Genomic DNA, 27,575 nt, shown 5'->3' on the forward strand with positions numbered 1-27,575 from the left:
CATCATACGAAGTATATCTTAAACTATTTATACGAATGTACATTACACGCAAAGCACACTAACTCTAACCAACATTCAGGTATATGATATCTGATACTGCTCCTTTTATACAAAATTGGTGCCAAAAGTTAACTGTATATACTAGTGTGGCAAATCCCTAGCTTTACAATCAATAGGAGGGAACAGCATGTTAGTCACCTTACATGGCTTTACCATTTACAAGTTGCAGCATCAGCAAGTAGCCATAAATAAATACTTTTACATTGCATCCGAGAGGGATCTGCATGAAAATTCTGTCTAATACATCAGGATTGTTTCACTTGCTGATGCATGCCAAAAATAAGAATACCACTCCAAAACTCAGTTGCTTCTCAGTCCGGTAATGTATTCTGGAAAAAAAACAGATACCACAGAGGAAACAGAAAATTTCAGGTTACCAAAGACATCAAACAAGAACTACAAATACGAGAAATGTTGTATCCGCCTGAGTTTCAGAGTCAGAAGCGAACATCAGATAAGCCTCGCGGTTGCATCCTGTAGAAGTTTGTCCAAAACAGCAAATATAGGATATGAAAAAAAAACCATTCAAAGGAGAGGAAAGGTGATCACTACATTAGTAACGTCTCTGTTTCTGGAACAAGATGTAACAAATGCTTTTTTAAGGAGAGCATGAAATCTCACATGCTAGGCAACACAACAAAGATCTATTGAGGTAAAGGTGGTGAAAACAATCAAAAATAAGTACTTATACATCTCAATATAAGAAAATCACCAAAGGCAGAGAAAAATATTCCTACTTTTTTTCCAAATACGCAAATTGCAAAGGAGCAATGACAAAGAAAACTTTATTAACTAGGGTCTAGGGGGTGGAGGAATATACTGTATCATTTTCAGAACCTAAATAGAAAGATAAGATACCCTACAACTACTTAACAAGTTGCTTCTTGGTAAACAGCATAAGAAGCAACCCAAACTAAGATTTGGCTTTTAGCTTTCAATCATTCTAGACAGATGCTATTTAAACACAATTGGACATCCGAAAAGGTCAGGAAGCCTGTTCTTTTGGACTTTTTTGCAGTTCCATTCAGTTCAGTTCAGTTCAGCTCCATTAAGTTCAGTTCCATTCAGTTCAGTTCAGTTCAGCTCAGTTCAGTTCAGCTCCATTAAGTTCAAAAGAACGGATTCATCTTTCTTTGTAATTATTTTTATTCTTGATATTGCAATTAAAATTGACATTTATTACTTATATATATAATTATTATTTTTATCGTTATTATTACTTAAATATTACTATTATTATATTAATATTATATGTAATTATTGTTATTAATAAATAATTATGATTATTGTAGTTAGTATTTATTATTTAGAGTATTGTTATAAATATTAACGTTATATTTATTATTTATTATTTATTATTAATTATTTTATAATTTTATAATTTATTATTTTATAATTTTATTATTCATTATTCATTATTTATTTTTTACTATTTATTATTTACTATTTACTATTTACTATTCATTCAGTTCCATTCAGTTCAGTTCAGTTCAATTCGGTTCAGCTCCATTCAGTTCAGTTTAGTTCAGCTCCATTCCGTTCAGTTCAGCTCCATTAAGTTCAGTTCAGTTCAGCCAAATAAAGTTCGGAAGAACAGGCCATACACAATGAAACAGCAGTTCCTAATACAAACCTATTTAAAGGTCTGGAGTAACTGGACTGCAATGTTTTAACTTTTGTAACTAATACAAACCTATTTAAATCCCAAAGAAAAGGCATGCATAAGTTGAATCTAAGTTAAAAAAATAAAGGATGAAACGGATATTCACCAGATGACTGACGATGGGCACACAAACTGTGATCATAATCTACATTCTGGGAGTATCAGTTAAGGGGAAAAGGCTTCAAGAGGCCTCCACAGGACCACAAGGAATGTTAACAGCATGGATAGGCACGAAACGTTTTTGCTCAAATGAGCAAATCAGAACTTCAGAAGTCAAGAAGGCAATAAGGTCTAAAACCCCTGAACCCATAGGATGAGTTATTATAGTAACTTGAACCACCTTAAAGAGACAATAAACAATATGCTCCCAGCATATACAGCAATTGTAGGCTCAAACCTCAAATACCAAATACAAGAGCAGCATCAAGGGTTGTTCTTAACTATCTAAAATTAACTTTCCTCAAAATTAAGAAGAAGAAAAAACTACATAGAATGATAGAATTAATGAGCTACTTTATGACTTCAGACGTACCCAGAGGATTAAACTGTGAATTGTTTATTCATGCTCAACAGCATCATCCAATCTCTGTGAGGCGTCTTTCAATTAGGATCACGGGCCCCAAGGATCAAAGAATGGGGGTGCGCAATCTTGACGAGGGCTTGATAGAGCTCAACAGAAAGATTTGAAGAGTTACTGTAAAAATAGAAAAAACCGAAAGGGGCAAAAATTACAGCTATCCTAAACGATAAAGACATTATTCAGTCTATTCCGTATCAAATAAATAGAATGCATGAAGTCCAAACTTTGGGTAGGATGAGATGAGATATAGAACAAATTAACATTGGATAAGAACTCTCCAAGACCTAATTGAATAGCTGTTAAAAGTATTGATTTAGATGGCGTTGCTATAGGAACTTCTAATGCTTAAATGATAGTAAGCTCATTAAGAAAAGAAATTAGGAACCATTTTTTAATGAAGTGTGGTCCAAGTGGTAATGACAGCCTGGCAGGTTCACGATTTTCAACAAAAGAAGATCGTTCTGTAGGACCAAACCCTAGAAGAAGTTCCCCATAGAAACTGAACCTTCATCCTCTCAATATCCCCATCATAACTTCAAACGGCGCTCTTCCCAGAAAGTAGATGACACCTCTATAATCTTATCTAAAGCATGGGAGAGAATAATCTGCTAGGATATCGCAACTAGACTTGTTCAAGATTTTGAAGCTGACACCCTGACCTTGAATTTTTACTGTTGTCCAAGATTTTGAAGCTTGTGCGATCAATCTCTGACCAACTGAAAAATTGCTTCATCATCCATGGAATCTAAGTCAAGGGGCTAGTGTTTCTCCTTCAAACCTTAAAAAGCGTAACCATAAACTACTTAATGTTGTTTGCCAGTCCTTCCCAAATACTTCGCAGATTCCAATATTCCAATTATTGAACTACAAAATGCCTGAGGTGTATCAAAAATCATTATTTTCACGTACATAATAAAACAGAGCGAAAGGGTCCACTCAGAAACCAAGAGGGTACAAACTAACAACTGCGTCCTCTACGAACCGCAGGAGGTAGTTTCCCATCATACTGCTCACCAACTTCACCTGCCTCTATGGGAGGCTCGCTCCAAGCAGGCTCGGATACACCGTGTAAAGCAATTCATGCAACCGATAATGGCATGGCTCCTAAAACTTAGACATATTCACTAAATTTCCATTACTTTTTGTAACAACTTAAATGACAAAACTGTCCTCAACCTGCGCCCGTTTTGGCAAGATGAATAATCAACATTGAACCAGCAGGTGATGTCGCATGCATAGTTCAACATTTTGGATGTAACATCTAGCCTAAAAAACAAAAACAAAATAATAAAAAAATGACACTAACAAAGCAGCTGGATAGTAGGAAACATAAGGCCCAAGTCAAATTCATATGCTTATTAATAAGAAGCAAATAGCTCTACAATTAACACAATCTACGGTCCACATTCTTTCTTACTCAGTTAACAAAACATTGTGACACAAAACTACAAATTTCTGTAACCAATAGATACAGAGCCAGCAGATAGATAACAACAATAATTAAAGCAAGAGCGAAATCTAATTTCATTAGATGTCATGATGAAACAACTTTGACTTGTGCAGTCTGCCAACACTTTCATAGTATACTCAACGGAAAGAACTAGAACTCTACATAACAAGAGTTAGCAATAAGTAACCAGCACGCAGAGTTCCATGTTCTACATTTTGACAAGAAGTGATTTTCAAACCATGGATAATAACTAATCTACGCAGTACAAATTAAGGGACAAAGCATACTTGACAGCAGTAGCCAGAAAAGGCACAACACTATAAAGAGAAGTATGCAGCAGACCAAAAAGAATTTTTAATTCAAGAATCCTTCTACAACAACTTCTAGAGATGAATGGTGCAGTATGAAAAAGGTCAAACCACAGCCACAGGTCCTGCACAGGTCTTGCCACATGCAAGATCCTACGAAATATAAAGAATAACCCTCATGTGTCACTCACCTAGCCTCGTGTCAAATGAAGTCAAAATTTTCCAATATAGACACTAACTTGTGCCTGCAGACCCCAAAACTTTAACCCAAAGGTTATCACCAGGGTGGCTACTAGAATGTGCCCATATATGTGGAACATGGGATTATGAGAAATAAAATGGCATAAAAATTGATAATACATGAGGTGTAACTTCTCAGGTACTTAAAAGAAGTCACCACATGACAAGCTACTCCTACACATTTCCTAAAATACTCAAGATAATGAATACACGTTACACAACTACTTACTGGCATACTATCTTTTAAAGCATATGGTATACTTTAAGGTTGCTTATCCTCCATAAGAGCTTTAAGGTTACTTAAAAGAAGACACCACATGACAAGCTACTCCCAGACATTTCCTAAAATACTCAAGATAATGAATACACGTTACACGACTACTCACTGGCATACTATCTTTGAAAGCATATTGTATACTTTAAGGTTGCTTATCCTCCTCCATAAGAGCTGTTAAAGTTCCAAATGGCATGACTCTCAAGTTTCAAGGAAAGACTAATTGTTCCAAATTGGCACAAATTGGTATCAATAAATACATATACTTTTCCATCAATGCAAATTGATACAACAACCATAATATGTGATTTCATTGCATAAAATATTTTCATTAAGGCTTTGTCCGGTAAAGGAAAGGAAGAGAAGGGAAGGGAATGGGAGGAGATTTTATTTTCCAACGTTCAGCTGAATGGAAGGAAATGTAAGTGACAGCTTTTAATTTTCTCTTTCCTCTCAATTCCTCCAATTTCGGGAGGAAATGAAAGTGAAAATTTTGTAACGGAGCTTCCCTCCCATTTACCTTCCTTTCCTATCAAATCCCTTGTCATTTATCAAACCCCATGCCAACATAATAAAAACCATTTCCTTTCCTTCCAAATCCCCTCAACCAAACAATGCGTAAGAAAACATTGATGATTATCCTTGTGACAAGGTCTATACACTTTAAATTCAAGTCCATTTTTCTGCTTCTCGTGCAGAACCAGTATCCTCCTTCAAGAAACGACTTAAATTCAGATATTCCTCTATTTTCTTAAGTGAAAGAATTTCTTTCTAAATTTTCATTGCATGTGATATAATGTTTCTCATTACAATCAACCCCTTCATTTTTTTTCTCTAACCCTTTCCTCTATGTTGTAATTATTCATCATTTGCTTCGGACATCCATTTGCTCGCCAAAAGTTAAGTAGTATTGAAGAAGCATACATGAAAATGATGCATACCGAAGTATATGTTAAAATAAAGGAAATCAAAGAAAGGCTATAACAAAGATGAAAGAAAGAAAGAAGGATCTTACCCAATCAATGATGCAGATTTATATTGTTTAAGCCTCACTTTTAAACCATTACACCAATACTGCCTCTCTGTTTCAAAATGTGTAAACTTGACAATTCAGTATAATAGAAGATCCTTTATCCTCTCAAGATGATTGCAATAATAAGCTCCACCAAGAAGGGAATAATATGATGCTCCATGCCAAGCGGTCCAGTAGCCAATGGTTTAGTTGTCAGACGACAGCAGCTGAATGACCTCATGTCCAACTGAACGATATCTAACACTGAAAGACAAAACCCACCCTGCTAAGAATGATTAAAATGACGAGGAATAGTTGTTTCAATGCAACCCTAATAAATTGCAATAAAGACTGAGATGCGTAAAATTTGCATCAGTGGTTGCATCACCACATCCATCCTTGTTGTGCAAAGCCACTATTTTGGCAACCAAATTGTACAAGTAAAATAACAGACAGGGCATGGACAGAAAATTACCATAATTCATACTTCGTATAACAAATTTCCTTCTTAATCAATAAAATACCACACGACATTATGTTGCACTATCAGTTCTTTTAAAGGATAGATTTACCTTGACAAAATCCAGCTCATGCAAAAAATATGCACATGAAATTGCTTTCCTACAGTTATCTTGGCCACTAGAATAAGAACTTAATCATATTGCACTATGTTACAGGGGAAGAGAACCTGCCTTATCCCATTCTTCCAGATTTTCATGCTTCACTTACTATCACATCACCAAGAAGAAATCCTCTTACTAAATGTCAAGTGTGCTCACATGTATCGGATTATCCTTGGAGATGAATAAATTTGCAAACAAAGAAGGAAAACAATACCAAACAGGAATAAGGTAACCCCCGGGAAACAAGCGTATAGAAAACAATCAGCATAACTATAGATCATCTGCGCATGCATCATGCGATATTAACACCAAAACCCCACAATTTAACGGCTACGGATATATTCCTGAAAAGAAACTAATAATATATTTAAGTTCCACATGCTCTCTTAATGGCATTCATATTTCCACAGGATAAGCTTGGTTCCAACCTTTGCCACAAGCCACCTACATTACTCCAACTCTTAATTTCACCTAGTATATCCATGTCGAATCATCACCATTTCTAACATTGTATAAACACTTGAAACTTCATTTTGGATCAACAAAATTTAACTTTTTTCTTAAAATAGAGGACTCTGACAAATGGACACTTACCCAATCTAGCTATCCATGTTTGACGAGAAAATCCAAGTCTACTTACATAGTTAGCTCCTATTCTCATTCTGAATAGTTCGTTCAATTTGACAAGTGAAGCTAGAAGCAAAGTATATTACTTTCTCCGTAATTACTGGTGTAAATCCATACTTAAAAATAATAATAATTTCATACTGCTACTACTAACCACGGTAACAAGTCATAACATTAAAAATAATAAGATTATAACTGCAGTACCACAAAGTATAGGAAGACTAATAAGCAAGTAAATAAGAAACTAGAATGTTACTGCATTACTTTAACATGAAATTCAACAACAAAATAAATTTACTCCTTCCTTTTTTCTAATTTTGCAAAACAATAACCCACAAATTTAAAAACCACTGGAGGGACAACATGATCACAATTCAAATCCTGGACATAAACCCTAGAATAATCACCAGCATACCTACACTAATTTCTTCAAAATCAACTTAATTTTCATAATCAATCAAGCAAAATGAGCAAAATAAACCAATAATCACATCTTCCCCTCGCGCTCACGATTCCATTGCTCAATTCTCGCCCTCCTCTCCTCACTACCTTCTCTTGCGGACGGAGGGCTCCTGCTCCTCCTCCTCCCACCTCTCCCTCCTCCATCCTCATGCCTCCTATCACGACCCCGCGGCTCATAATCCCTTTCCCTTTCCCTTTCCCTTTCTCTCCTCAGCGGCCTTGGACTTCTACTTCTGCTCCGGCTCTTACTCCTCATTGGACGCCTAGAGTTATGAAACCTCCCAAACAACTTCCTCCTCAGCTCCCTCCCTATCATCTTAACATGCATAAAATTACAATAACCACCTCGATTACAGCTCTCCTCCTCAAATTGCCGGCAAGTTGCCTCCCGAAAATCAGTCACCGGAGAAAAATCAGCGATAATCGGCCTCCCAGAGTAAAACCTCCCTTGTAAAGCTCCCAACGCAGCAGCTGCCTGATCCTCTTCACGGAATTGGACATAGACATTCCCAATCATGTGGTCAGCGAGGTTATCACATACATTTAGGGTTTCGATTTCGCCGAATTTGCCGAGCTCTTCAAAAATGTCTTCAAAGAAATCCTCAAAGTGAGATTGCAGAGTTTCGGCGGAAATTGGCTGACCTTGCGCGTCTACTCCAGGAGTAATCATGTCGGGGCGCTGGTACATGTTCGAGAGAAGGAGAGTAGGAGAGATAGTGGGGCGGTTATGGAGTCGAGAGCAGCGATCTCCATGGCGGCAGGCGCCGATCTTGAAGTAAAAAGGGCAGTTCACACGGTCTTTCTCTGTGCCGAAAATCGATGCCAAGTGCTCCGCCATTGTTGCCGGTGGTTTATTCTTCAAATTATCGCCGGTATATTCAGAGATTTTTCACGAAAATTAGGGTTAAAAGAAATTCAGAGGAAAAAAAAGGAAGAGAAAATCCCTAATTACGAAGCGCGGAATGCTGGGGAAGAGAGAAACGAAAGAGGTGTCGCGGAAGGAGAAATTCCCCGTTAATCTAACCGATTAACCAAGAGCGTTAATCCAGGGGCAGCGCTGTTATTCTAGGCAAAAATAAGGGTGAAAATGTCACATTCATTGGATGTCAAAATATAAGCGTTAACGGAACGTTAACTGTCCAAAGTTAACGGAACATTACGCTACAGTGTATGAAAAGTTGCCCAAAAAATATGGGCGGTTAACATAAAATTTTCAGAACTCCAAAATCACTATCCTAGTCTTCTCTCTCCTCTCTCCTCTCTCCTCTCGAATTCTCTTTCCTCCATAGCTCCGCCCAGATGCTGTATCTATGTCTTTGTCTGTGTCTGTGTCTGTGTCTGTGTCTAATTCATCTTTCTCATGTTTCTTACCTGATTTTTGTTGGGTGAACAAATTATTCCGATTTTGATTGATTTATCTGTTATTAATTTCTGGAATCAACTCAAGTATAATCAATTTGATGGAAAAGAAAAAGGATGCGCCGGTTTTTGTGAATTTATGGGTGTTTTCGTGTTCGTCGGAACAAACCCCGATCTACCACCGCCGCCTAAGCCCGTTCCTGCTTCCTACTTCTCCCCTCATTCCTCGTTGCTCACTGCCTCACCAACCGGAATCGACGCCCGGAGGCTACCAACGATCTTTGATTGCCATTGTTATACAGAAGTATACAGAAAGGAAAAAGCAAAACCGGAATAGCTGATAGGAAGGGTATCTTTAATTGCAATTGTTATCAATTTTCTGTAATTATACATAATAATTGGGTTCATTATGCATTGTTTTTCTCAGAATTCAATTTATATTCCATGTGAAATTTGTTTTTGATTCTTGAGTTTCAGTTGTCCATCGCATAACAATATAGCATACTGTTTGTTAAAATGTCAACCAGGCTGCAATCTGAGTATTTTGTTCTAATGGGTCGATTCTTATTTCTTAGTTTAAACTTTTGTGACTGGACCAGATTCATGAAGGTGATCTAAATTAATCCGCTATGTTGTTGCAGGCTCTCCTGAAATGCAAGTATACTCGGTTATACCATTAGAGGGTTTCTCACCCAATGAACTTCAGGTTGGCGGTAATGTCCTTCATGTTTAGAAGATGTAGTTTCCTATAGATTTTCTATTAGCCTGTGATAGTTGAGTAACCTGTGAATTGAATTATGAAAGTAGAACAACTGTGCTATTTCCTTTTTGTTTTGTGCATTATGAGTTCCTTAATCCTAAATTCCCTAAATTCCATGGTCATTGCTAAAGGGGAATCAAAGGGTTTGGTGGATATTACTGTTCTAAGCTCGAGTTCTAGAAAGGTCCATAATGACGCATGCTTGACTTGTAGTATATTGACTGGTTATCATTTTTTACTTATATTATAGAGATGTACTGAATAAGGTTCTGTTATTTTGCACGTTTAAAACCATGATGAATCCTTTTCAGAAAACATAAAATATGTCAACTCAGTGAAGGCCGGTTTGGAACAAAATATGTCAACTCAAAAGAAACTCAAGGTATTCTTTCACATTGGCGTTGTTTGAATAATTTGTGTTAATAGAAATGAAGTATGTGGATGCACCAGGCTGCAATGTATGAACAAGTCACTGCAATGTCTTTTGTTAATTCTTTAGTGGCAATAACTGAATAAAATACTGAAAACAACTGTCATTTGTTTGTTTCAGCCCTCCATAGCTGTTGTACTAGGCTTCATTGGGCTGGGATGATCCTTGATTACTTTGGTGGGTAACATAATCAATAGTGTTGGCTGAAATGGACTCTTAGTAATATCTTAGGTTTAGAATGAGGATAGTGTTCCTAGACTTTTCAAAAATATGAATGACATATTGTGGATGACTTTATTGGTTAGTTTCCTCTTTTTTCAAACTTGTGTGAGGGTAGAAATTTCTCCCAGCTGCGTTAGTATGTGTTTTAGCGTGCTTTGGGTATTGTCGTCAGAAACTTCAGTGCAGTTGGGTATTTTTTTTTTTCTGTGCAAATTAGTCACGACAACCTTACTGCTTATTTTAAGTTGGTAGTTTCCTTTCATCAATCATTGTTCTTTTGTAGGGAATTCATGATTAATATTACCCTTTAAATAAGCTTTTTCCTATTAAAACGTTTCAGATAGTGCTCATGTGGAAGAATGCCATTAATATACCGGGATGATATTGTAAACTTTGCTTGGGAATTGGTCAATGATTATCTATTACTATGACTATTTTTTGGTCATGGGGTGCCTTGATCGCGTGTTTGCTGGAATGGTGAGTGGTACCTCTCAATTGTTCCACGACTGGTATGTCTCTATCAACAAGCTCAAATAGGTTTACTTTTGTATGACTGTACGTCAGTACACACCTGAAATGATTATTAATGTTACTTACTTTGTACTACATGTCATTGTTTGTATGTCGTAGCTTGATGGTTTCTGCTTGTCGTTGTATGCACTCAGGGAACTGGAGTTCTGCGCAGACATTTTCAAATGCCTGTAGAGTTCTTTTGCATGATAGATTGCATTTTCTAGATCGTATGCTATAGTATCGACAAAAGTATTATAGTTAGAAAAGTTGATGGTCGTGTTATGTTCCATGAGGATTTAGCACCTTAGTAATGGAAACTCAGCGAGAAGCAACCGCAATGACCACCACTACTTGCGGATGGTCACAAGGGGTCAGTTTCTCAGTCGCTTGCTTCTTAAAATTTTGTTTTTTCTATGTTTTTCTTTTGGGTTTCTCCTTAAATTTATTTTGCTTAATTTCCCGGCTGCGTAAATGCTATAAACATATATTGCTTCATTGAAGTTAGAACAGGAAGTTTAGATTTTGAATACGGAGTACTTTCAAAGAGGTTTACAGTCCTAAATAATATCAAATCAAAATATTAATTTGTATTCTTACTTATGTTTCAAAGAAATTCGCATGACATCATTCCAGGAATAGTGTCTTTTGTCTCCTTTAATCCAACTCCTTGTAGATACTTGTTTTAATGCATAACACAAAAGAAATTGCTATAATTTCTCTGTAAGTGCTTACTCTAATGTTGATTGCAGTAGCTCACTAATTCATGCATAAACTCTAACAGAGTTTCTGTTACTTTCAGCCATGGTGTCTCCGACTTGCATCAAAGCCGAAACTTTTTGCCATTTTGGCGCAAAAAGAACAAGGTCTGGAATTCAATTCTTTCCTGACTCAATTTATCCTCACTTTCCTAACGCATTTACACTATTGATTGGGTGTTTTCCCCCCTGAATTGGAGGCACAAATGCTAGATAGAGTCCATTGTTTAATATAACTCAAACCCCTCTCTGATCTCTCCTATATAACTCAAAACCCAAGTCACTGTCACAATTCTCATTATTATTTGATGGGCATGCACGTCATACACAAGGGAACTGTCCTAAGTAAAGATTTCATGTTTTCAGGTACATTTTGATGATGTTCAACAAGCTCGGTATCTGCAGCACCCGAGGAAAACTAAAGAGCCTGGTGCGTTCTCTTCCATATTCATGTCTTGTATTGTCTTCAAGCTTTTATTTATCACTGAAGGCCATGTAACTGACATGCCTGTTTTTTTATTTTACCTCCTGTGCAGGATGATAATACGAGCAGGAAAGGCCTTGCTGAAATTTACGATGTCATATCACTTTCAGGAATGCATTGTTTAAGCTTGAGACAGTAAGGAAACTGGTTAAGCATATGATGCAATCGAAAAGTCTCATACTTTCAAAGAATTTAATGAGAGCAGGCAGGAGCTCTTGTGCTCTTCCAGAAGATGCACAAGCTTGAGATAAAGCCGAATGTGGGGACCTTTTTGGCTATTTTAAATGCTTGCAGGTATCTCCCTCTCTTTCACTGAATTTATCTTTATTTTTTAAAGTACAAGCATGAAACTTTGAGGTGAATGACTGAAGGGTGAGTTGCTTATCAAAAGTTTAACTGACAAGACAACATTATGTAGTATCTCTGCGTTGCTTGACAAGGGTAATGAATTAGGACCCTATCACTGTATAGTTGGGAGTTGGAGCTGCAAGACTTGCCATTCAAAAATCCCAACAGGGGAAAAAATATCCCGCATATAACTGGAGTGATTGTGAAAAGGAAAATAAACTGCAGTGGTTTCTTGTTGATTTGATTTGATGATTATGAATTTGAATCTTCTGCAATTGATTAATTATATTGCTTACTGACTTTTTTATTTTTTAATGCAGTGGTATAAATGGCTCCTAAAAAATCAAAGTGTCCACTTTAGTAGTGGAGTTTGCTTGTTGAACCAGATTTGTCATCATATTGGTCGTTGGGGATTGATTAATGCCCTTGTTGTTGAATGATGCTACGGTCTTTGATGTTGTTTGAATTATTTGTGCCGATATTTTGACAGAGTTTTTGTGGCTGATAGATATATATATATGTCTATTTTTTTGGATTTTTTGCCGTATCCTTGCCGTATCCTTGCCGTACCCGTTTATTGAAATTTTAATTTTGCCGTTTCTGGTCCCCGTACCCGTCCAGGTATTTGACCCCGTAGTCCCGTACCCGTTTCTGTGTTACATAGGTCATATATATGGTCAAATGGCTTTCTTATAAGGTTATGATACCAAGATAGATTAAGAGTGTATCGATTTCACTATGGCTCGTAGAATGTTACATCTTGTTTTTCAGCAGGGATATTTTTAAGATTATGCCTTATTCTTAATAAGCAATAAGTTCCCTTTGTTCATACCCCCGTATTGTTTAATCTTTTTGCTTCATTTCAGGTATAAGGTATTTCTTTACTCTTGTGCGCTTATCTTCAATAACTCTCTAATTACACTGACTCAGAGGTAATCTGTGAAAAATTCCTCCTTTACTCTTGGTGTTTTACGGTGGTTGGGACTGTTGTAGTTTTCATGGGTATATGCTGATGCTGGTATTCTTTTCAGGTGCTTGAGAGTGTTTGTATTAGGGTGTTGTGAGGCTGTGCCGTGGGTGCATTCTGTCTGTATTGGCTCTTGAGTCTTTAGTATTTTTAATTTTCTCTTTTCTACGTCTCTCTCTGCTTTTCCTCTGTTTTGTTTTCCACTCTGCAGGGTGAGGCAGCAAGTTTGACGCAGTCAAAATAGCAAAGTAAGGGCATCCTGTATATTTTACAAGAGGTATGTTTCTTTGAAATTGGATTTGAATAATGTATTGTTTCATGCTCAGGTTTTAGGCACCAATTAGGTGGGCATCCTGTCCATTCCACTAACTAAGTAATTTTTATTCAGGTTAACTGAACGAATTAGGCAGCATGGGCACTTGAACTCGAAGATTCCCCACGCGACTCTAGAACGAGAAATGCTCAACTTAAGTATTGCAATTGAGTTTATGTAAAGGTGGAAGTACATATTTTTGAACAACTTGTAGCAATATCTTTTGTAATAAGTCCATGTTGATAGGAAGAACCGAAGAAGCCATTACTTGCTTGTCTTTTGTGAACTAAGTGTACAATAACATTAGATTTTTATATATTTTATATTTTATAGTACAATCGTAGACATGTACATTCTAGTCTAAAAATTATATTCGATTTTATTTATTTACAATCGTGGGCATATACAGTACAATCTAACAATCATATTCGATTTTAAATAACATCTATTTTACGATACAATCGTATATAGTACAGTCTAACAATGATATATAACTTCCATTTTTTCTTTTTAACAATTTTAATGAATATAAGTAGTGCTTCTAAATCATAATTTATAAAGTATTTAAAAATTTCAATAAAAATGGAAATTATATATAAGTGTTAGATAGTATTGTATATATCTAAGATTGTACCGTAAAATAGATATTATATAAAATCAACTGTAATTGTTAGACTGTACTGTATAGGTTTGCGATTGTACTTTGAAATAGAAAATATATAAAAGTATTGTACTTTGAAATAGAAAATATATAAAAGTATTCCTAATCTCCCTTGTGCAAAATGTGCAATGAGATGCAACATGCAAGTATAATCTCCCTTGTTTATCGAGCAGTCGCTCGTCGCGCTTTCAATTCGTTTTCCGATTCCGGAATTTGTTTCCGATTCGAACAATATTTACGTTTCCGATAATATTTCTGATTCCGATAATATTATTCGATTTTGACAATATTTTCAATTCCGATAATATTTCCATTTTCGGCAATATTTCGATTCCGGCAATATTTCTATTTCCGATAATATTTTTCGATATGAATCATATTTCCGTTTCCAACAATATCTTCGACTGGGATAATATTTATATTTTCGTTATGAACCATATTTCCGTTTCCGACAATTCTTCATTTCCGGAATATTCTTTTCTTTGTTTTTTGACGATTTCAGCTCCCACTGGAACCTAGATCCATTATCTCCGAATGACCATAAATAGAGTACTATAATGAATATTATATTCACCAAGTGTGTCTTGGCCTAGTGAAAAGGATTCCACCTTCCAACCAAAAGGTTGGGGGTTCAATCCCCACTAGGGGCACTTTGAGGGAGGATTCCCCTTATCACTCCCCCCACTCTCAAAGTGTCTAGCCTGCTAACCCGGGCGGGTTAACCCGTGCGACCCGGTAGGGCTATTCATCTTACCTTGCAAAAAAAAAATGAATATTATATTCACTTAAATACTTGATCCGTTCACGCACTATTTGTAAGCTGTGGATTAATATTTTTAATTCCACTTGAACTGAAGCGGCTTCTAGCTAGGCATTCAGATCACTTGATCTTACTGAATTATTAACTTGTTAATTAATAGTGAACCGCATTTATTAGACTTAGCATTAAACGCAATAAATGCAAACCTGGACCAAGGGCATTATATCCTTCAGAAAATGCTCCTAGCACATTAATTATTCTGTATGTTATTGGGGAAAAAATCTCTTCAGTGACGTTTCATTTCGTGGAAGATATTATACACTTTCGGGAATAATCTTGGCGGAAACTTGAACAACTGACACTCACCATTGACATGTCTATAAAGACCTACAACAAAACAAAAGCAATAAACCTATGACAACAATTGGTGAGGAGTAGAATTTCATTTATTCATTCATACCCCTCATAGAGGTTTATTTTGAATTCGGTATAAACTACCAGTGAACACTTGATTGACGGTACCACAATGCACAACATGATCCCCGAAGCGATCTATGATTTTGGATGGACATCAAGGACAAGTATGGGTCGCTTGGATCAGATTCGGATCGGGTCATTTTGGATCACTTTCACTTCGGATTGGTTTAGGATATTCGGTTCGAATCAGTTGCGGGTTGATTCAAATTTCACAATTATTCGGTTCGAATTACTTCGATTCCAAATGAAGATTGGTTCAGATTAATTTCATTCAGGCCTATTTAGATATTGGGACATTTTTTCATTTGTTTATATTGTAGATTATATAAACTATATAATAGATAGTATTGTTAGGTTATGATACATATGACATTACATAGATCATGCGGAAACAACCATTAACCCAGGACAACATATTATTTACACATAATCATATAGCATAATTTAGATGCATACTCTTTGTTGCGTGCCCTCCCTAGCTGCGCCCGAACCGAACAAGAACAAGTCTTTAGGACTCCAAGTGTCGTCCCTCCGTAGATAGTCCACAGCACGTCCGGATCCGCCTTAAGATTGACCAACTAGAATCGCCCTTAAGGTACTAGAAAATTTCGGCACTTTATGAGCAAGATGTGTGTTTTAATTTTCTCTCAAAAAAACTCACTTTTGAATACTTTGAAACTTGTGTATAAATTATGACCCCTAGGCCTTTATTTATAGAGTTATGGAAAAGGAATCGTAATCCTAGTAGGATACGAATTAATTGAAATTAGAATCCTACATGAATTCTATTTAATTAATTTATCCAATTAGGAATAGAAATTTAATCATACACTGACTCTTGTAGATTCAGGAATCACGCATGAGCACAAACTCACACACACACGGCAGCCACAAGGGCTGCCCATGCGCGTGCGAGCAGCAGCCCACGCAGCGCGGCCCACGCATCCGTGGCCCTTGGCGCGCGCTGGGCCTGCCTTGCGGTAGGCCTGGGCGCTGCCTTGGCTGGGCTTGTGGCGCGCATGCTTGCTGGGCGATGGCCCCGGCTTCGTGCTGGGCCTTCGTCCGGCAAGCCTCGTCCGATGCTAATTCGTACGATACGCTTCCGATTAAATTTCCAGTTCCGGAATTTATTTCCGATACGAACAATATTTAATATTTCCGATTCCGGAATTAATTTCCGTTTCGAACAAATATTTAATATTTCTGTTTCCGGAATTATTTTCCGATTCCGGTAATATTTCCGATTCTGACAATATTTCCGTTTCCGGCAATATTTCCGATTCTGGTAATATTTCCATTTCCAATAATATTTTCCGATACGTACCATGTTTCCGTTTCCGGCAACATCTACGACTTGGATAATATTCATATTTCCGATACGATCCATATTTCCGTTTCCGGCAATATCATCGTTTCCGGAGTATTCATTTCTTGCCTGTGACGATCTTAGCTCCCACTGAAACCAAGATCCGTCGGTTCCGAATATTCATAGATGGAGTATTTAATGCCATTAAATACTTGATCCGTTTACGTACTATTTGTGTGACCCTACGGGTTCAGTCAAGAGTAAGCTGTGGATTAATATCATTAATTCCACTTGAACTGAAGCGGCCTCTAGCTAGGCATTCAGCTCACTTGATCTCACTGAATTATTAACTTGTTAATTAATACTGAACCGCATTTATTAGACTTAACATAGAATGCATACTTGGACCAAGGGCATTATTTCCTTCAGTCTCCCACTTGTCCTTAGGGACAAGTGTGCATTTCCTAATTCCTTTGTCGCTCGATGCTTGCTCTTGAACATAAGGTAAGAGTTGTCATCCTTATTATGTCCAGAGGTGTTCCTCGGTTTCAGAGTTCAACTGATCAAATAAACAGATAATCATAGCCTATGATTCATCCGAGCACGGCCATGCATTTCACAGTTTCTAGCTCTCCGAGTGGCCTTGTACAACTTTTAAGCATCTCATCCCGATTTATGGGAGGACAATCCCAATCTTGCGATCTTGAGATTAGACTTCGTTTGATAGGTGATTACCTGAGCGTTGCCTTTATAGCCTCCTTTTACGGTGCGACGGTTGGTCAACGTCAAAGCAACCAGTTCTCAAACAAGTAATCTCAAATCACTCAGGTATTGAGGATTTAGTGTCTAATAATTTAATGAAATTTACTCATGACAGATTTTCATCTCTTACAGTAAAGTTTCATAGGTCTTGTCCGATACTAGTCTTCCCAAAGTAAGTATCTATGCAAATGATTATGACATTGCCATGTCCACATAGTTCAAGAAACAGAACTACTAGTCATCTTGCATTCTAATCGTCTAACGTTTTCTATGCGTCCAATTTTACAGAAAACTCCGACTAGGGACCATTTTCAACCTTTGACATTCAAGTTCACTTGATAGACATTTCTTAGTCACAGGACTGGTCCTGACAGTCTATCTTGAATATATCGTCAAATTGAAGGGACTCATCATTTAATACTAAACCAAGATTAAATGGAATATGAAAATACATTTCATATATGATAAATGTTCAACCCAAATGTTTTATAACCATGGGCCTCAAACCCATCTTCTAAAACAATTCATGGAATTCAAAGCTATGCTTGATTTCCAGTGCTACAATGTGAGTGTTGCTTCTCACTTGTTGCATAGGTTTAGTTATCATGCCTTGCCAATCTTAATATCCTTTTCATCGAATGTTCTTCGAGATATGATGATAAGATCTTTTCGAGTTTGTGATCCAGTCTTTCTCGCTACAATGGTGATTCGACGCATTTCTCAATGAAGAACCATCAAGTTAGCAGACCTTTTTCTTGCTTCAAGAGTGGTTCTACGCATTTTTCAATGAAGAACTATCAAGCCAGCAGATAGGTGATCTTCCCAAGTTCAGTGAAGAACTCTTTAACATAAACAACCCTGTTTTATTGCTTCTTAGGCAATAAGTATTTTTACTTCAACTGTTTAGGTTGCTAGTGATGCTTTGTTTGGATTTGCTTATCCAAGCAGTTCACAGATATGTGGAAGACTTTCCAGCTGTATCTTAGAACATAGAAATTAATATTTTAATTTCCCACGCAACAACTCATGGTCTCCAATCCATGTTGAAACACGATGCTCTTTAGCTTGTCCTTGTCAATGGTTAACTCCAAAGGGTCTTGCTTGATCCTTTGCCAGTGTTTATGCGTGTAGCATCAATATTTAGCATATCTTTATTTCCTTGAATCAAGAACTATTCCTATGTACCTTTTCAAGTACCATAAGTGTTCTTGATCTCATTCTAGTTGATCTTCACTTAGATCAATAGAGATTGGTATATGTTCGTCATGCCTAAAGTCATACGATACGTTTTTGGCGATCCTCATATTATATCATACATGATAAATTCTTTTGCAGAATAATTCCCAATTGAATTCTATTCATGTAACTTTAGCTTATCTAGTTTCAGTAGATACTAAATTCAGCTAAATTCTTTGACATATAATATAGGTTAAGAATCTCATTTAGACTCTTTGATGTTTAACTTAGTAAATGCTTATACATAGTTCAAACATCCTTTACTTAGATTTATTCATATGGGTCGAATATCTCCAATGGAGTCTTTCGTGTTTGATTTAGTAAATGCCATTACTTAATCCAAAACAATATTATAAGATCTTTGTAAACAGATCTTAATACCCAGTATGTACTAAGTTTCGCCATGGTCCATTATTGATGAATAATTTCAAATCTAAGTCATTAGCATTTGAATGTTATTTCACAATAGAGAGATATGTGTGTGATACACATAGGACCAATTAAGTTATTATGTACTCCCACTAAACTTCTTATATATCTATAAGAATCATGTACATTTTATGAAACTAAAATACTTATTAGCTTCACTAAAATACAGTTCTAATTCCCAATTGCTTGCTTAAATCTGGACTTAGATTTCATAAGCTAGCTTTCCTTTTCAAGCATTTATTTGGATCCACAAATCCTATGACATACCATGTGCATAGTTTATTCCAACATTTGAGTGAGGAATACGTTTTGTCATCCAATTGCTATATGTACCAATATGCAATCTTTGCTTGAATTATAGACTTGAGCATTACGATTATGCATGAGGTTTCAACACAATCCACATCGTGAATTTGCTTGTAACTTTTAGCAACTAATCTAGCTTTGTGTGTGAACACAATTTTATGTTTGATGGTTTTTATCCTTAAAACAATCTTTGCAACCAATAGGTGTGAAACTATTCTTGCAAATCAACAAAATCTCAATTTTGTCATCAAAACATTGAGTATGTTTTATGGCCTCTAACCATTTAAAACATTTGAGTCTATATATGGCCTCTAACCATTTTAGGGAATCTGGGTTTCGTCATAGCTTTCTAACAGGTCACAAACTCATTAATCTACATGATAATAGTTTGACTGTAAGTTGTAGGTTTCTTCACTATCTAATAGAAGAATTGCATAGTTTCAGTGAACTGAACTCCATGTTTCTTCACTATAGAAGAATCTCATAGTTTCAGTGATTTGAACTCTATGCCTACTTGGGTATAGAACATCAAACAACAGAATATCAATAGCCACTTAAAAGTCCTTTGAATATTCTGTTCTCCTTGAAGCACTTGTAAAGTCTTCTAAGAGAAGTCTATTCTTTAAAGCCACTTCTAAAGTCCTTAAAGAATAAGTTCGGGTTTTCTGAAGCACTTCGAAAAGCCTCCGGAATGTCCGTTTATGTTTGTTGTTCGCCTCGAAGACTTTCGAGGTCTATTTTCTCCCACTTGTCATTTTGGAAACGAATCTCCAAAAGGACATCATTTCGAGCAAACAAACATTATGTTCTCAAAAATTCGTGGTAGAAACAATACCCTTGTGTCTCATTTGAATAAATCACAATGAAAACATATATCTATACTTGGGCTTTAGTTTGTTGAATAACAAACACTAAGCTCCCACTGAGTTTAGGAACTCTTTAGATATATTATGAAAAGATATTCTGAAATTACTTTTCAATAGCTTTGACGAATTTGGTTTAGTTTGGTGGTAGTTGAGCACTTTGTTTTAGAAATTATAGGAAAAGTCTTTATGATTCATCATTTGATCGAATCAAGTACTAATTGACTCCGATCATTCCAACGTAGATATGCCATATCTTATGGAGCTAGATTGTGAAATTACAACACACAATCATTGATGATCATATTTGGTCTCAAGTAATCATCAACATGATCTAACCTAGATCTTTATGATTTCTTGCCAAGTGGATTTTATACTTCTGAATCTTTGAACTAGCCAAACAGATTCAACTTATATCACATTTGAGTAAATAAACCTATATTCACTCAAATCCATGTGAAATAATAAAGTCATAAAACCTTTCTTTAGCTTTGAACTCTATCGTCTAGGCGTTCTAACAATAGTTCATATTCTTTGTTACTTTCAACAAGTAAGACTTGCTTGTCTTAAGTTGATCTAGAAATCAACCAACTTTCAAAAAGTCCATCAAAATAGAGTTTGTGAATGTTAACTTGTTGATATGGTCTAAGCAACAATGCCAAAGATGAATGGAACTCAAATCAAGGGTTTGATTTGAACCTAGTAAAGTTCTTTAAAGAGTTGTTTGTTTTAATCAAGCATATTAACTCAACCTGTAATTGACCATTTCATTCAAATAAACAAACAAACAAGCATTGTTTTTGTTCTTCTGAATGTGAGTCTTTCTGTGTTTGAAGCAGAAATTTAGGTATGCTGATTATGGAACAAAATAGCCATTAAGTTCCAGCCTTTGAAAGGACTTAAAACAAACTAGATGACCCTACAACTAATGTAGCATTGCCATGCTTCATTTCCCACTTGTAGGTCATTAGTGTATCCTAGCTTCCATTTATTTGAGTTTTTACCGAAGTAAGAACCTCAAGCGGTATATGATACCAAGGAAGTTTGATTGCTAGGTCACTTCTCTTTAAACATAAATTTATAGGTAGAAACGGAATCGTAAATTCCTTTCATTTGTTCCTCGTTTTCCTATTTCTTGTACCCTTTCTTATAGTCTTAAGAATTGAATTCTTTAGTGTTGACTTTTATACTTTGTTAGACATGTCCAATGTCACCAACAAGGTTCTTTACCATTTTAATTTATGTTGAATATTTTGTTTCAACTAGATGATCTTACCAGAAGCTTCTAAAGTTCTCTAAGTATCGATCTATTCGAATGTCTAGGGACTAGACTCATTCGAGAATTAAATGGACAAAGATATTAGGTTGTTAACCATTGGTAAAGCTGAGCGTTTAAGCTCAATGCTTTATGATCTCAAAACTACAGTGTATTTTGAATTCACAAGCACCAATTGGTTTGCCATTCGATTTTGATATTCGAAAACAACCATAAAAGTCGATATAAGAAACGTACATTTTAAATTGCTCACTTTCTCTCTTTTCCGTGAATCGTTCTTGGATTCACTACCAATCGAGGAAATTTACTGTTACCTTTCTAAAAGGATTTATTGCAGTGCAAGATATTTAATTATAAACAATAATTAAAACATACATTGAAGCATGCAAAGTCTAAACATTTATCATGAATAATAACTTGAAATTAAAGCAACCATGCAATTCAAACAAGTTATTAGCATTTTATTCGATTTTATTGTTCCGGCAGGTGTGAATAAAATGATTCCAAGACCCTAAAACCATTGAAGAATTAAGCACAGTTTGTCGACTCAATTCTAAAACATTTTAGGTAAGCAAAAGCCTTTTGCTAATAGTCTAAAAACTACTCTTGGTTGATAGGTACGTCTAAGAACTTGTTAGGTAAACCTATCGATTTTGCCACGACATAAAAGGACTCCTTACTTATATCGTTGAGTTTCACCAAAACTAACATGTACTCACAATTATCTGTGTACCTTGCCCCTTTAGGACCAACAAGTAACACCTCGCTGAGCGAAAACTATTACTAGATTGATGTAAAGGATATCCAAGCAAGTGTATATTTTGGCATGGCACCTTTTAACTCAATTTTTAAGTTTGGAACTTAAGGCTCTTACTATGTTGGTTAGATTTTAAGTGAACTAAAATCCTTAATCATGCAACATAATCAAGCTTTTGATCTCATGCATTTTAAGACATATTTAAAGCAATAAATAACTTAAAACATGCATAAGATATTTGTGATCTAGTATGGCCCGACTTCATCTTGAAGCTTTGACTTCAAAGTCCGTCTTGAAAATCTCCGTGGGAGGCACCATTTTCTTCAAATAGGATAAGCTATAACTAATTACAACTATTTGATGGTTCGCAGACCATATTTGAATTGAAAAATAACTTTGGTACTTTAGACCAATTACATTCAAATTAATGGTACGCAGACCATATTTTCTATCCTATTTGGGCCATACTAGTCACTTCATAACCTGCAAAACAGTACATATACAATATATACCATTCACCCATTCATTATCATGAATGGCCCACATAGCTGGTTAGTAAAACACATTATGCATCACGTAAATATTTGTAGCAATTAATCAAGGGCACCAATAATCTACCAATTATTCAGTCCTTATTAATTCTAATCAAGTTGTTTTAACCTTAAGGATTTGTAGACCTAATCAAGAGTTTATGACTAAAAAGCGCTCCCACTTAAACCAATAAATTCATATGCTTTACCAATTTTAAACATAAAAATGTATTTCTAGTCCAACCGGAAACATACAAATTTAATTAAAATTTAAAGCTCATATCAATTTATAATTGAATCCAAAAATTTAATTTAATTTCAGTCGTATTTAAATTAATTCATGATTTTAATTTTAGTAAAATAATTAGAATAAATAACATTTATTATAATTATAATATTCAAAATTAAAATCCAAGAAAATAATTCAAATTATTAATTTTAAAATTAATTAAAATTACGTGAACTGAAATTTTCAAATTAAACATTCAAAACGATCTAATCGTAACGCAAACACCCTACGCGTTGCACGCCCATGGACCGTACGCACACAGCCATTGCTGGCCATGTGCGCGCAGCCCATGCGCTCGTCGCATAGCTGCTGCTTCCCTATCGCAAGCCTCCGCACACATCGTGCTCGCTGCGCGCGCCAGCGCTCATCGCACGCGAGCTATCGCTCGCAGTGCGCGCGCGCGACATCGCTCGCTGGGCGCGCGACATCGCTTGCTGGGCGCGCGAGCCATCGCTCGCTGGGCGCGCGACATCGCTCGCTGGGCGCGCGACATCGCTCGCTGTGCGCGCGAGCCATCGCTCGCTGGCGCGAGCCATCGCTCGCTGGCGCGCGACATCGCTCGCTGGGCGCGCGACATCGCGCGCTGTGCGCGCGAGTGATGCTGGGCGCAGCGCTCGTGGCACGCGAGCTTGCGCTCGCTGCGCGCGAGGCTGCGCGCTCTTGTGCGAGGCAGCGCGCGCTGTGGCGCAGCTCGCTTGCTGCCCACACGCGACTGCCTTGGCTCGCCCTTCGCCCATGCCCATTCGTTCATTGCTCGTGGCACACGACACAAGGCAGGGTTGCTGCCTTGTGCTCGTGCACTACGCCCTTGCTCATTGCATTCGTGCCGCACGGGCGACGAGCTCCCTTGCTCGTCGTCGCATGCCCGCATTATACAACACCCCTTAAGGGTAACACGAAGCGTCCATTGCTTCGTGCGTGCAAGTTATATGAACGAATCGCATAAAAATTTAAAATTTATATTTAAAATTAATGACAAATTAATAAATATTATTAATTTCATAATTTTAGGGCGAAAAATCGAAAATTTATTATCCAATTGATTTCCGATTGTTATGGATTCAAGTCTAGGTCATAAAAATTTAAAATTTATCGTAAATTTACAATTTTTATGGTGGTTTTTAATCATAGGTTTCTAATTAAATTACAATTAATTATGAAAATCATATTAATTCTAAATTATTCTAATTTTCAACAAATTAATCATAATTACAAATTAGATTGCATAATTAACAAGACTAGGCATTCAAACTTGTTAAACATATGCAGTAGGTCAATCAAAAATTCAAGATTTATCAACAAGAATCGCAAATATTTAATTTAACATCTTAAATTTACGAAATTTTGCATTCGAAAAACTAAAACCTTCGAAAAGTCATAGTTAGGCTTCGAATTTGAGAATTCTGGGTTCGGCAGAAAAATATTATTTTTGTCAAAATTTTAGAATGCCTTTTACATGCGGAATTGACACAAAAATCACTCAATTCGGATGAGTAACGAAGAAACTGCCGAAAAACTGCGTACGTATAATTAAATAAACGCAATTTGCAATTAATTAACAATTACGAAAATTAATCACCCCTTTTAATTCTTGCAAATTTGTAATATTTAACCATGTTCATGCAATTTAGATTATGAAAATAATAAGGGGCTCTGATACCACTGTTAGGTTATGATACATATGACATTACATAGATCATGCGGAAACAACCATTAACCCAGGACAACATATTATTTACACATAATCATATAGCATAATTTAGATGCATACTCTTTGTTGCGTGCCCTCCCTAGCTGCGCCCGAACCGAACAAGAACAAGTCTTTAGGACTCCAAGTGTCGTCCCTCCGTAGATAGTCCACAGCACGTCCGGATCCGCCTTAAGATTGACCAACTAGAATCGCCCTTAAGGTACTAGAAAATTTCGGCACTTTATGAGCAAGATGTGTGTTTTAATTTTCTCTCAAAAAAACTCACTTTTGAATACTTTGAAACTTGTGTATAAATTATGACCCCTAGGCCTTTATTTATAGAGTTATGGAAAAGGAATCGTAATCCTAGTAGGATACGAATTAATTGAAATTAGAATCCTACATGAATTCTATTTAATTAATTTATCCAATTAGGAATAGAAATTTAATCATACACTGACTCTTGTAGATTCAGGAATCACGCATGAGCACAAACTCACACACACACGGCAGCCACAAGGGCTGCCCATGCGCGTGCGAGCAGCAGCCCACGCAGCGCGGCCCACGCATCCGTGGCCCTTGGCGCGCGCTGGGCCTGCCTTGCGGTAGGCCTGGGCGCTGCCTTGGCTGGGCTTGTGGCGCGCATGCTTGCTGGGCGATGGCCCCGGCTTCGTGCTGGGCCTTCGTCCGGCAAGCCTCGTCCGATGTTAATTCGTACGATACGCTTCCGATTAAATTTCCAGTTCCGGAATTTATTTCCGATACGAACAATATTTAATATTTCCGATTCCGGAATTAATTTCCGTTTCGAAAAAATATTTAATATTTCCGTTTCCGGAATTATTTTCCGATTCCGGTAATATTTCCGATTCTGACAATATTTCCGTTTCCGGCAATATTTCCGATTCTGGTAATATTTCCATTTCCAATAATATTTTCCGATACGTACCATGTTTCCGTTTCCGGCAACATCTACGACTTGGATAATATTCATATTTCCGATACGATCCATATTTCCGTTTCCGGCAATATCATCGTTTCCGGAGTATTCATTTCTTGCCTGTGACGATCTTAGCTCCCACTGAAACCAAGATCCGTCGGTTCCGAATATTCATAGATGGAGTATTTAATGCCATTAAATACTTGATCCGTTTACGTACTATTTGTGTGACCCTACGGGTTCAGTCAAGAGTAAGCTGTGGATTAATATCATTAATTCCACTTGAACTGAAGCGGCCTCTAGCTAGGCATTCAGCTCACTTGATCTCACTGAATTATTAACTTGTTAATTAATACTGAACCGCATTTATTAGACTTAACATAGAATGCATACTTGGACCAAGGGCATTATTTCCTTCAAGTATACCATAAATAATAAACTATATAAAACACTATATAGATAGTACTCCGTATACCATAAACCATAAATAATAGGTAGAATACCATAAATAATAAACTACGGATTATATAATAAACTATATAGATAGTATACCATGAACTATAACATAGATATACCATAAACAATAAACTATAAGAGATGATATTGGGTCATTTGTTTATATTGTGGATTATATAAACTAATAGATATTACCATAAGTAAAATACACATTTATCCTTCAGTTTGTCTTGATTTTTCCCTGCCCACTGCTAACAGAAGGATTCATCACTTGGGACCAGAGAACTCAGAGGAAACGGTTCCTTTGGGGCATTCTTCAGGTAAAGAAGCAACAGCTTCATATCAGCAGCAGCAGCAGGCTTCATTAGATCCCTCAGTAGTATCAACTTGACTTTTAACAGGCTGCTCCTTTGTATTCTTTTCACCCTTTGACTCAACCTCACTGCCGGAATCATCAGATTCAGAATCTGACAACTGAGCACAGCTCGGGCTGTGGTGCTGCTGTTTTCTCTTCTGCTGTTAATTCAATCACCACAGCTCCATCATTCAACTCCTTTTTTGTGGCACCAGCTCTTCGAGTTAAGATAAGATAATGTGCTACGGATTTAAATCGTGATTCAATAACCTACACAAGGAACAATAGTCCTCAGGGTCTGAACCTCAAATAAGAAGAAAAAATGAAATGTACTTCCAATATTTTCTGAATTTCTTCCTACAACATATATAACCATGACAATTAATATTTCAGTCAATAAAAGCTTTATTCCAAAATCATGTTTGCGTTAAAAGTAAAGCTCTGATGAGACATATGGAGTACCACCACCAAAAGAAACTCAAACAAACAAGAGGATATCAGATTGTGCATTCCGAAATTTGACAGCATGCTGAGGTCCCTGTCGATACTGAAATCCTCAAAATGATTTGAGGATTTCATTTTGGAGTAGCAACACAGGCATTTTGGAATGTACAGTCTGCACGAATATGATTTCAAAATAGCCAAAGACTAAATAATGACATCAATTTCAAACGAATAAGCTCATGAATTTCAGTACACCAATTTCTCAAATGAAGACTTATATAGCGACAACAATCCCATTGAGTGCAGCAACAAAGCCTCGCACATCAGGCACCTCTCCTATACACAATACTACCTCAACTTAATGCCCGTATTATTGTCGCTTTAGGAAGCTACAACACCTATCGAGTTATAGATGTTCAACAGGGTGCTAATTATGCCTAACGCCTTCAATTACTTCCCATCAGCATACGACCAAGAAACAACCTAGTAGCACGGTAGAACCAAACAAAACTACCAGCCTAGACCATATCACACATGTGCTAGAACCTACCTGCACTAGCATCATTGTCGAGAAAAAGCATAGCCATT

At 36.6% G+C, this 27,575-nt stretch overlaps 1 protein-coding gene and 1 long non-coding RNA gene across 11 annotated transcripts; one reads left to right on the forward strand and one right to left on the reverse strand.

Annotated features, from left to right (window-relative positions):
• Positions 1–2: 2 nt before the first annotated feature.
• On the reverse strand, positions 3–8,336 carry LOC110778010 (splicing factor U2af small subunit A). Of its 4 annotated transcripts, XM_056837216.1 has the most exons (4): positions 7,253–8,336; positions 5,591–5,851; positions 2,256–3,569; positions 3–389 (listed from the first exon to the last, which is right to left on the reverse strand). In XM_056837216.1, exon 1 carries the CDS (start codon positions 8,135–8,137, stop codon positions 7,325–7,327), a length of 813 nt encoding a protein of 270 aa, XP_056693194.1. In that variant the 5' UTR covers positions 8,138–8,336; the 3' UTR covers positions 3–389; positions 2,256–3,569; positions 5,591–5,851; positions 7,253–7,324. The 4 variants fall into 4 exon arrangements, with proteins under 4 accessions (XP_056693194.1, XP_021838262.1, XP_056693193.1 ...); XM_021982570.2 differs by lacking the exon at positions 2,256–3,569; XM_056837215.1 differs by having other exon boundaries at positions 3–2,417.
• Positions 8,337–8,503: 167 nt separating this feature from the next.
• Positions 8,504–13,788, forward strand: LOC110778011 (uncharacterized). Of its 7 annotated transcripts, none has more exons than XR_002530649.2 (9): positions 8,504–9,007; positions 9,300–9,364; positions 9,730–9,800; positions 10,411–10,953; positions 11,383–11,446; positions 11,705–11,768; positions 11,875–13,102; positions 13,202–13,414; positions 13,526–13,788. It is a non-coding gene; the product is annotated as an uncharacterized lncRNA (long non-coding RNA). The 7 variants fall into 7 exon arrangements; XR_008928184.1 differs by having other exon boundaries at positions 10,411–10,579; positions 10,736–10,953; positions 11,875–13,414; XR_002530645.2 differs by having other exon boundaries at positions 9,300–9,371; positions 11,875–13,414.
• Positions 13,789–27,575: the final 13,787 nt, after the last annotated feature.

Source organism: Spinacia oleracea, chromosome 2, assembly GCF_020520425.1.
Source record: "Spinacia oleracea cultivar Varoflay chromosome 2, BTI_SOV_V1, whole genome shotgun sequence".
NCBI lineage: Eukaryota > Viridiplantae > Streptophyta > Magnoliopsida > Caryophyllales > Amaranthaceae > Spinacia > Spinacia oleracea.